Genomic DNA, 12560 nt, shown 5'->3' on the forward strand with positions numbered 1-12560 from the left:
TCCCTTATGAACGAACTCCCAGCCACCTTCCTCAGGCTAAGGAAGAAAGTCAGCCTGATGGAAGGTAGTTCACTCCTTTAATGAGAAACGTCTATGTGCCTAGTATTCTTTCCTCCAGTGGCCTAGACACAGGAGGAAAGGCTAGGGAATAAGGCACAAAAGGTTAAACAGAAAGACTGTTTATCTTATTTGCATGGGTGTTTTTAGAGGTATGACCAAGAGAACTATTAAAACAAAATGAAAAAACTTGGAAGCAACAGCAAGACGGGGCAGCATGGGGAGACAGATGAGAAAGACACTCACAGCCAGTGCCTGTGGTCTGCCAACTGCTGGACATGGGTTATCTCAATGATCTACTGGAGAATTAGATATTAATTCTAATACATTCTCAAGCAAGGCAACACATTAATATGTCAAAGTCCTGGAACAGTAACTGATACATAACAGAAAAATCTTACCTAATAATTACTATTATTAATATTAGCACCTTATTAAAGCAGTCCTGTGAAGCATATACAGCTATCCCCGTTTTAGAGATAAGAGGAATAAAGTTCAGAGAAGTTAAGCTAACTCACCCAAGGTCAGAGAGTTCTGTCCTACTTCTCGGCTGCAAGTGACAAGAATCAAAAGAAGAACTTAAAAGACAGGAGGCAACAGAAAAAGTTTTAAAGGCTGCCCTAGAGGACCAGGGATGAGCCAGGAAGTGGGGAGAGCAGACTGTACCAGGACACATGTGAACCTGCATGCAGGTAGGCAGTGTGCAAGGCCTGGCAGCCAGCTTTCTGAGGGGGCAAGGAATACTGAATGAGCTACCTGCACACAGAAAACTGGGACCAAATGGGTTTGTGAAAGGCTCCTACAGTGTGAATTACAGATCTCTCTCTCCCCACTGCAAGTCCCTCAAGGGCCCCTGGGCACACACAAGGCTTTCAATAAATGTTGGCTAAGTAAACAAATGAATGAAAAAGCACAACCCCAAAAAAGTTTACCTGCTTAGATTAGATGTCTAACAAGAACTATTAACACATTCATTATTGAAATTCCCTCCTATAACTCAGGTAAATATCTGACATTCTTCTCTAAAATCTCAGGTTAACCTAAACCCAGTTAACTGCAGATATGTCATGTCTGACTTGTATTTTAAATGTTTTAATGAAATATTATTTAATATTACTATTAAATTAACTTAGTATTTTATTTCACAAGAAAGACACTGAAAACCTGGAGGACCAAGGCGCTAGCTCTCACTTTTCCTTTTTTTTACTAACCCCTCACTGTGCATTTTCTAATCCAAGGTGCGGCAAAAGCAGGTTTACAGTTATTCATACGGAGAATACAATAAATAATAATACAAGAAAATACACTGTGCTTCGCATACTCACAACTATAAACCTACTTTTGCCTCACCCTGTACAGTGAACAGTATAATAGAGGAAAAGCAAGTTTGCTGGTCATGGAGAGTAGAGATTTGAAACAAGGAATGGCCTTTCCCTAGTCCACCCGTTTTGCTACTATGGATAAAACTCTTACCACCATCACCTAGCTACCATTAGAAGAAAGCAAAATTGGAATAAAGGACCATTCAAAGAGCAACCAGAGCGTGGCCAGACATGGTTCGGCGGCTGAGCATCAACTCAGGATCCAGGAGATCGGGGTTCGATTCCTGGTCAGGGCACTTGCCCAGGTTGCGGGCTCGATCCGAAGTGGGGGGCATGCAGGGGGCAGCCGATCAATTACTCTCATCACTGATGTTCTGTCTCTCTCCCTTCCTCTCTCTGAAATCAATAAAGATATATTTTTTTAAAAAAAAGAGCAACCAGAATTATATTGAAGCAAATGGCCCTTCTATTTTACTGATGAGGTCAATTAACTTAAAAATGGTGGTAGAATTGAATGTCTTTTCCACATCTGACTTTTCTGCCCTTTCAAATTTCATGATCGTATCTGTGGTTTAAAATACCAAACATAGTTCTTAATGTCATTTCTCTTCATATCAGTAATGGCTAACATTGATGAAATAATATTTGTTCTTCCCAATGCTTTATTATCATTAATGTCCTAAGATAATAAACCCTCTAGGTTTAAGACCAACTCCTTTTGCCATACAGCATGGTATTTTTGTAGCCAAATGGAAAAATATATTATTGGTGATGTTTCTAGGTTTCTGAAAGCCCTTTATATGATCCAAGGGATCAGCTTGCAGAGCAGTTACAGACTGATAATACCATCTCCAGAATTAAAAAAAAAGTTCTTTGAAAATTCTAATAACTTTCCTCAAACAGTTCTTGTCAATTGTTAAGTAATCAACCAATTCATCTGCTGTATAGGTAACCAAACCTAAGGTTTTAAATAATAATAATAATCACCAAACCTAAGGTGATTCATGACTAAACAAAAATTCCCCAAACATTTTACCTACACACTCGTTTATATTTAAAAATCTTAAATTTTCTATTGAAGCTTCATTTTTAACCCACATGCTAACTCCAGGCAATGGCTAAGGTATAAACTGAGGGGGGAATGGTTAGATCTAAGCCAGGTTGCTGTATAGGGGATCATAAGCTGAAGGTATTTATATGGCAATTGTCTTCCGGACTTCTGGCATGATTCATGATCCTTACTGATAGGCTCATTTGGGAGGTGACCAGTATAAGAAGATAACTCATAAATGGCAATCCCACTCTGTTTGCTTTTATATGTGCCAACACTTTTACATACACAGAAACAAGCCAAGCTTCTCACACTGACATAAATCTATAATCTATAAAAAGGGGCGCAACTGGGGCATATATAAATTAAAAAACTTTTAGTACTTTGCTGGACACACTTGGCTCTTTCCAGGTGACTACCCAATTACTCATAACTAAAACCACTGACGTTTGGAGAGTTTGACGAAAACAAGTATATCTTCTGTGGTATCTCTAATCCAACTACTTCAGTAAAGCAGGTGATGCCCTAGTTGAGGGAACACTGGCAGTAATTTATCAAGGCTTTCCAAATTAAGAAGGATGCCAGGCAAGGTTAAGAGAAACAGCTTACAAACTGCAGAACCAAGGTTGGGTCCTCAGCTGGCTCCAGCTGTCATACCACGCCCCAGCTGCCCCAACTCGAGGAACCCATGGGAAGGGAGAGAGCCCTGATTACAAGAGCTGGGCTTCTCAAGACACTGCTGAGAATCAAGCAGCCCCTTCTACAAGCAGATGCTGAAGGCAAATGGCAAACTGATAAATTTGGTGTAACAAAGTTGTAACAATAACTACTCCTGTGACTTATATATCACCTAACAGTTTATAAAATGCTTGGCACAGAACTTAACGGGTAATACTCAGAAGATCCTCTAACATAGGTAACATCACAGTCCTAAATTCTAGATGAAGAATTTCAGGATCAATTGAGTAACTTAATAATCTAAGGTAAGCTAAGTATCATATTTTATTGTATCTCACCAGCCTAAATATCAAAAAGAAGCACATTTGAAGATCAAAAATCTAATCTTCCTCAATATCTGTGTGGCACATAAGAACACAGGACAGGTGAGACGTTACATCCACACAGTTTTATGCAATAAAATGGGCCAATTATTCCAGACTAAGTGGAAATGCTGTTTTAAAGGAACACACTATTTGTCAGAAGACAAACAGTAAGTAGAGATCTGATGGTTTAATTTATTAAGATATTAATAAAGCTATCACTACAAGGACTCTGTGGATAGTAACTGTTCCTATACTCTAGCACCTCACCACTGATTAGCACAGAAGAGATGGCCAATCAGATATGACTTCAGTCCAGCTTCTGAAGCACACTCACACACTCACATAGAAACACAGGCAGATTGTTCTTGATCGTACCTATGGTTTTTAAATTTTACATTTAAACATGATTCACTAGTCTTCCAATGGGTTCCATAGCCCAAGAAAGGATTAACAATCCATGCTGATGATGCTCAGATCATATTTATCACATAGCAAAGTAACTTTGTAAGCGTGATGGGTTCCAAAGAGTGTGTAGAAATATAAAATCCACCTAATCTTCATAAAGTTTTGAACTCAATAGGTTGGGCAAGGTTTTTTCCTAAGTTGTTACATATAACAAATATGTTACTAATTTAGAAAGGCAGACTATACTAACTGTGCAATAAAATATAATGTGCATAATTTAATCCTTACTGATTCAGAAGTCATTTCTAGATGTGATACTGTCTCAATACTGTTAATATGAAAATCAACTATCATTTTTCCACAGAACTGAAGAATAGCATTCTAGTCAATAGAATGCCACATACCAAAGGAATGTGATATGCCACACTGTTTTAGTAATGATTGCTTACAGAAACTTACATTCTTACTTGGTCTCCTTTTTAAGGAACAGTAGAGCAGAATCACCTAATTTTAGATTAGAAAAGAACCTCAGACATCCTCCAGCCCTTTCCTTTCTGCTTCTCCCTCCATAAGACAATAGTGACTCGTCAGTCAGTGACATTTTGATAATTACCTATTATGTGCTGAGCACCTTTCAAGAAACTAGAGATCCAGTGATGAACAAGGCACATAGTGTCCCTGACCTTGTGGAACTTAAGATGCTAAAAGGGAGGAAGACCAAAAATGATCAAGTAAACAAGGCAAACATCCAAGTAAATAGCTTAAAAATATTGCTAAAAATCACACAGAAAGTTGGACGCAGAGCCCAAACTGGGCTCATGTTTCCTCCTACTAATCGTGTGTTCAATTAAACCTCAATGCCAGGATCTCAGAAACAAAAAGAAGAAGCCCAAGAGAAAATGCAGAACAAGGAGACAGAGAGAAGGCTCAGAAAGAAGAAACGTGCACAATGCTTTGAGGGGGTTACATCCTGGGTACATTCTTTAATTTAGCAGTTCCAACCGTGTCTGTAATTATAACTTGGGCAAAATAAGCCATCTAATAAAAAATAAAGTTGCTGAATATCTACTGGTAATGGAAACTGGAACAGAATAGAAATGTAAGTCCTCTGCTCTTTCCACAGCTCCTGACCTCCATTAATACACTCTGTTCATTCTGGAAATCTTCCCTAACTTCCTATAGAAAAATCAATTCCTCCAAAGGACATGCAAGAGATTCCAATTCTCTTTATTCTTGGGTGCTGAATGTGTCTGAGTCTCAGTCTGACAGGGCACAGGACAATCCCCCATGCTCCTTTCTGCTCATCATTTTCACAGCATTAAAGAAGAAACACAGCATTGGTTTAATTCCAGGTTGTAATTACTACAGGGAAGGAGCTGAAGTTAATATGTATAGCTCAGCTGGCTCAGCTGAGAAAAACTGGGAAAAGCATGCCAGGCTCCCACCAAATAAGCCCCATTGTTTCCACCACAGGGTCTCCAATTTCTGGCGAACTGTTTAAAAAATCCTCATTGGAGAATGACCAACCATACCAAAATTTAAATACTTCTTTAAATAAACTTCATGACTCTCCATGGGAAATAGAATATATATAATTTCCACAGGTGTTTACCCATTAACTAATCCCCAAAACAAAGGAATGAGGTACAGAGTATGTTCTCTACAATAACAACAAAAAAACTTATATCAACTACTATTCAGTTTTTAGGTTAGATCAATTAATTGGGGGGGGGGGGGAGGTGTTCCAAATGACAGCACATTAACTTGAATAATTCACTTTTTCTTTTCATATGCTTTTTTAATCTTTTGGTCTCCATGAAGTTTTTCCTGTAACATTTGAAAAATGTTTCATAAATTACTATGAAAGGATGGAAAATAAAACTCAAGGCATCTGCTTAAGAAATTTTTATATATAAATTATTCAGAAAGTTAATAATGAGGTTAAAAATGGAGAAGAACCATGGCCAGTATACAATGAAAGGAAAAAACTGCTTCATTCTGTGTGATCTCAATGTGTATTTAGAAAGGCAAACTGCCAGTTTCATTGAAATTGTTTTAACAGTCTTCATTATAACAGCTACCACGTACAGAATGCCCACTGTTATGTGAGGTGTGGACTACATTTTCTCTTCATTCTTAACCTCTACCAGATCAGGCAGGTATTCGTGTATGTGGTGAAAGAATTTGTAGAAGTTACATGGGAAGTAGCCACAGTGGAATTTGAAGGCAGGCCTCTTCAATTAATGCCCATGTCCCTCTCAGCTATAGCACTCGTCCTGTTTTCTCCCATGGTTTCAACCCTAATCACACTCACAAGTGTTTTTACATAATGGAAATGATGATGAGTGTGAGAAGACTAAATGCCTTCTTACCTAAATCCACTTTCTCATAGTTAAAAGAAAACTTAAGCCTATAGGTCAGATTTTTTCCTCTCCTCAAACCTTCCCAGCCTCCCACCAAAAAGGAAAGAGCAAAACACACATATACTACAATACACAAAAGCCTACTATATCAGAGGCTACTGAGGCAAAATGACAAGATTCCACTGTTCTCTGACCCTAAGTCCACATTATCTTTAAGGTCCATGGAATCAGTCCTCAACCTAAGAAAACAAAGATTGTTATGTTAACTGAACCTCTGAGCAGAACACAGCTGTCTGTCCCATCAACTCCGGGCGTTTCTCTTACTATAAGATGATCTCTGCACATTACCGACATTTGTCTTTTGTTAAACTTATTTAATCAAATTTACCAATTTATCTTTAAAGCACTTTCAGCCACTTAATTACGTAATGAATCTGCTATAATCAAGATTTTCTCCATTGACTCAGTTCAGAGTTACTAATGTAACATTTTTAATCATTCATTTGCCTCCCTCTTCAATTTTCTTACAATAATGGACCATCTCATATGTGGGAAGCTTACGCTTTAGTACTGGAGACAGATGTATGAGTAGGCACACCACACACCCACACTCACACTGTCAGAAAGTAATGTAACGTAAAGCACATCCATCCATCAGAGCAGGCACTGACGCTGACTTCAAGATTATATCATAGTGGGAAATAGGTCGGTAAAACCAAAAAGCATGGGTTGCAATTCTGGTTCTACTCTGAGCTTTAGCTTTCTTATTTGTAAATCACAGTAACACCACTGGCAAGAAAAAGTACACTGCAGCTTCTCTCCACCAGAATGCTCAACTTTTAACTGGTATTCCTTAAATGGACCTTTAGCAAAAAAGGAGGTGTTATTTCTGCCATGACAATGGTGAGAACTGTACTCTGTTCAATGGAATGAAACACTTCCTCAAAATAAATGAGCAGGGGACATAATGGCATTCTGCATTCCTTGTTCTTTTCTGTTAATTGACTGGCAACGTGGATGTGATCCATCATCACATGTCCTGGCTGGAAGGGGCTGCTCTGCACCATTTATTCCCTTCAATGACTCTTATTTACAAAGACTTGTGTAAAACAAGTAATTTATTTAAAACAGGGGGAAGACTGCCTAACATTCTGGATACTCAAAACAAAACAAAACAAAGATGCCAAATTGGTTCACGTGAAAGTAAAGATGAAAAAAATGAAATTACAGTGGCTACACTATGACTTAGATGGTAAAGAAATGAATAAGTTTTACATCAGAGAAGGGTAAAACTTCTCTGATCCCTGCTTGCACTTCAGCAATTTTCCTATGTAGGTACCAACTTTTTTATCCTAGCAAATAATTAAAAACTTAAAATTTCAGACTTTTTTACACCACTTGTAGAAACAGAGAAGGAATAGAAAGAAAAAAATTGGAAGAATATAACCCCCAAAATGTTAACACAATGATTATCTTCTGTGGGTAGTAAAATTATAAATATTTTTTTATGCTTTCATGATTTTTTTTCCCAGTGAGTATAGGATGCTCTTACACTGAGAAAATAAAAAGGCAAAGAGGGGGAAAATGGTTGGTTAGGAATTTGGGAAGGAAGATGTGCTGGGAGAAACAGGAAGACATTCACATTGTGCTGAGTCTAGGACAAAAACTAAAGTATATACAGATATCACACTCCAGGAACCCAGGACATTTTAAACCTTATCTGGGTACAGGAGTATAACTTTTTCCTTTATCAACTTTTTTTTTTTAATCTTCCAATATGCCTGTTACTTTTTAAATTGCTATTGGTTATTTTACTTAAAAGAAAAGCAAATTTTAGAGAAATTTAAGTACAAACAGCCAAGTTCTTACATCATACTCAGTAATTCACCAAGTCCAGGATGTGCCACATTATGGAGAAATGAGACTCCCATAACAGAGGACAGGCCCTGTTTATGTTAATAGTGTCTCCTTTGATATTTTACTAATTAATCTCTAAGTCTGTAGACTCTATGAAGAAATCACAATCAATGGTCAAGAGTGAAACTCATCTTGGCCAACGGAAGCCTAGCAGCCCTGCTGTGTTTCCCTCCCTCTAACTCTCTGGCCTGTTAAGCAGCAAGACTCAGGAAGGGCCACATGGTACCACAAAAATGATGACAACTCCAGCATTATCCTAACTAAATTAATTCTGGAATAAGTTTTCAAGTCTCCACATATATTCTCCTGTTACAATGAAAGTGCCTATAGTGAGCAGAGGAGTCCATCAAATGGTTTACCTGTGAGATATAGCCTGGAGGCACGTGGATGGGAGGAATGGATCCATTGGGTGACATCATGGGAACTTCAGCAGGTCCTACAAGAGACAAGAGCAATATATTAACAGTTGAAGAAATGTATATAGTATTCAAAATAAACATTGGTATTTAAAAAATATTATCAAAACTAAAAAGAATTAATCACTATTTTCTCTTCATTAACTGGTACATTATGCCTTAGATGTGAAATTATGAATGAAAAGGAATTCTCCAGATTGTATAAGTCAAGGGGAAAAAACCAAAACTATGAGCATCTTTATAAATATTTTATCATTCCCAAATCCTCAAGTTCCATAAAGCAAGGCTGCTTAGTTAAGAGTACTCTAACAGAGTGGGGCAAAAAGTTTCTTTATATTTGCCTTTAAAAGAATGTATTAATAAGTGCTTAAACAAGTCCATTTTAAATGAGTTTATGTCCTCTGGATTAAAACACTCCAATAGACTTCGGTTTGTAATTTTCATTTCAAACTATTATTTTCAGTAAGTTACTATAACATGATATTAATTTTGAAATAGAAAAAAACATAAAACACTCCAAACCAACTGAATTTGGTATGCCTCTTACATTATAAGGCAGGAGGGGAAAGATCGTATTTTAAAACTAGGCACTATTAGAAATACTTATGACAAATTCACTTGGGGTTGTTTTAAAACAAAATACTCAATTAACAAGAGGTTAGTTTCAAATTCATCAAAAGTTAATCACATGTCTGATGCAAACAATGACCAGCAAGGCAACACTTACCTAAAATATAGTTTGAGTTAATATTTAATTACAAAGAAACCACATTTGTCCTAACATCAAAATCAACTTCTGATACTCTTCCAAAAGTCCTCTGATTAATTTCCCTAGATGTGCAAGAACCTCACCACCACTGGTTTTCAGATTGGTAGCTGGCTCCCCTATATTTAGCAACCCATTTCCCAAATGTCAATCCAAAACTGTGGGGGGTTTTAAATTAAATTTATTAGGGTGACATTGGTTAATAAGATTATATAAATTTCAAGTGCATATTTCCATGATGCATGATCTATACGCTGCACTGTGTGCCCACCACCCAAAGTCAAATCATCCTCCGTCAGCATATATTTGTCTTCACCCCCTAACCCCATGCCACATGCTTATAGTCTGCGATTCGACTTCCTGGCTCCAAGTGTCCTGTGTTGTTTATTTGCTTTCTCCCAATGAGTGTTGTGCTGCCGGCATTGAAAACTGCTGAACAGTAACAAAAACCAAGAAAAATACAACACTTTTCTTGGCAAAAGAAGACAGATCCTGCCACCCAATGCTGCATTTACATGTAAGCATAATGTACCCTGCACCTTGCAGTACAACTCAATGTTGTAACTATTTCACAGAAGAGGGCCAGTGGGGGGTGTAGAGGGACAGGGATGCTGGGGTGCCCACCCACAGGTCTGTAAGCAGAGGGAGGAAAACATAGGAGCAGGGCAAAAAAGATGCTGATATTCATGTAACATACCATATGACCAGAGTTCACACTGTAACTTCATGGACAATATTCCGAAGCACTTAACTTATCTGATAATCTCTAAACACATACAAAACCACAGTGGTCTCTCACAGGCTACTAACAAACTGGTGACCATTTAAAGCAAAAGACAATGTCAAAAGTGGAAAACTGTATGAGCTTATTCTATCTTTAAGTATGATTTCAATTAATACATGCACTGGAGGCACTTTCCAAATCTATCTTTCTCATCAGCTTTAGCATTTTTTGCCACAGTCATCAAAACATTTTGGTATGTACTAAATAGTTTTATTTGGATTGCCTCACTTAAAAATCATGGACAACTATTTCAGCCTTAGCAGTATCTGTGAAATCCAAGGGTCTCTGCCTGGTTTCACTCCCAGCTCACTAGTCACGCTGGTTATGTGACCTTGAACAATTCACTTTTGGAGCCTTACTGCTCAACAGTTACAAATGAGAAGAATTCCTACCTGATATGGCTGGGTTTAAAGATCAAATTCAATAATGCTTGCAAAAACATTTAGAGTAGTACATAGCACAATAATCACTCATCAAAATGTTAGCAATCTTTACAATGTTTTTAAATTTTTATTTATAGCTTTTTGTCTTTTGGTTTGTTTGTTACATTATAAGTACTAATTTCTTTTAATAATCCTCATAAACACATAAAATCAACAAGCATACATTTTGTACAATAGTGCCTTAAAAGGCTAACCTTCTTCATCAGATAAATAGCAAATATTTCACAGTACGGATATGAAGAGAAATGCTACCACCTCAGTTAAGTATTGTTTTTTAATCACCAAAACGTATGCCAGGAGTCTCTTAACCCCAGGCATGACCCCTAAAACTGTTAAAGTCATTTGTATAAAATACTTTAAAGAATGTAGGACAAGTAAGTGATTTACTGCCAGAAAATGTTTTCTTCCCAGCCTTGATTTCAAAAGTAGCCAAATGACTTAAACATGCTCGTTCCCCCTCCCTCTTGTCACTGTCATCGAAACCCGTACAAAGGGCATTGCCAGACATACAGTAATGACTTCCAAAACTCAACTGTGCCTTGGAACCCCAAGGTTCCTCTCCTTTCTGAAATAAGCCATTGCATTCGCAGGCATTCTGCAGTTTAAAAGCTAGCTAGCAAGCAAGCAATGAATGAATGAACGAACGAACGAATGACAATGGTGGTATGAGAAAAGCTATCATCTTTCGAAACACTTGTCTCTCAGTGAGTTTATTGCCTCTGTGCAACTGTCTTGTGTCTGAGAACCTCCCGATATTATTACAACCCTTAAGTAATTAAAACACAAACTTATTTCCCTAAACTTCTAGGAGTAGTAGGTTTCTTTTGACTTTTTAATCGATACACTCATGACACACAAGACTTATTAAAAGGATATGGCCCTTAGAATACGGTAAAAATAGTTCTCTCCTTGTTCAAACCACCAACAGTGGCTATATTGGGGGGGGGGGGCAGTATTTGAGGGAGGATGTCATCACACAATCTTTTCAAACAAACCAACTTCTCTGACTATACTGGGAAGTCACTGAATATTAAACTTTTTAAAAATAATTTTAAAATCTCTTAAGGTATCTGGAACCCCCTTTAATTAAACACTCTCATTACATACAGGTAGGTCTACACTAATATATGTACACATACATTAAATAATTTGAAAACGAAAGTAAGCAAACATACACTCCAAAACCCTGTCAGTGAGATTTTTTTTGAGAAGCTAATTAAGAAGTTCAGCTACAGACCACATGAATTCCCCTCTTCCACAGACAGATGAAAAAAGTCGCATGCACAGTTTCTCGAACTGAAACTAAAGTGTTTGCTGAGATAAGTAACTCCTTGGGAATTTTGATCAATTTCAGGTTTTAGGCTGTGGCTTCAACAGTTAACAATTCTTTTTGCACTGAACAAGACGTGAGATAGACAAGAACTATGTTTGGTTTACAATCATTAAAAATTAAACTGAAATATACATGGTATAACATCTTAAAAGTCTGCTAACATTTGTTAATGAATTGACGTTTAATTTACTTATAGCTTAGTTATTCAAGCAACAGTAATTCACACAATGGTCCTATGAGTTAAATGCCACATCAGAGAGACTGAAGGTAAGTCCAGCGAATGGTATTTTTAGGACCACACATGCACATGAAGAGCCCCTGCCAAGGCTGTGAGGTTGTTGAGCTTCATTCTCTGCTTCTTCCCTGCTACCAGGGATCCCCCAGAGCTCACACATTTATACAGCTCTTGCTCTGATGCTACCTTCAGAATATGCACCCATTCTGGGAGCAGAGTTAACTAGATTGACTCATAGTGAATGTACAGATGAGGTTGAGAAATCTGAAAGTGGTGGTAATTGAGAATCCAGGGTATAAATTATCATTTAAACCAGCCTTAGAAATAGCTATATATAATTAATTATACCACAATTTCACACATTTAAATGGTATTTTTATAAGCTAAGTATTCAACAGGTGAACAAGTAGTGAATAATTAGAAAT

At 37.4% G+C, this 12560-nt stretch overlaps 1 protein-coding gene across 5 annotated transcripts in view; it reads right to left on the reverse strand.

Annotated features, from left to right (window-relative positions):
• The window catches only part of FNDC3B (fibronectin type III domain containing 3B), a 294875-nt gene that overhangs the window by 120319 nt on the left and 161996 nt on the right, over window positions 1-12560 (reverse strand). For all 5 annotated transcript variants that reach the window (XM_087818325.1, XM_087818324.1, XM_087818322.1 and 2 more), the window contains one exon: window positions 8518-8594. In XM_087818325.1, the coding sequence (XP_087674451.1) occupies window positions 8518-8594 (77 nt within the window). The remainder of the gene's footprint in view (window positions 1-8517; window positions 8595-12560) is intronic.

The sequence above is a fragment of the Miniopterus natalensis genome, chromosome 6 (assembly GCF_054644295.1).
Source record: "Miniopterus natalensis isolate mMinNat1 chromosome 6, mMinNat1.hap1, whole genome shotgun sequence".
Classification (NCBI taxonomy): domain Eukaryota; kingdom Metazoa; phylum Chordata; class Mammalia; order Chiroptera; family Miniopteridae; genus Miniopterus; species Miniopterus natalensis.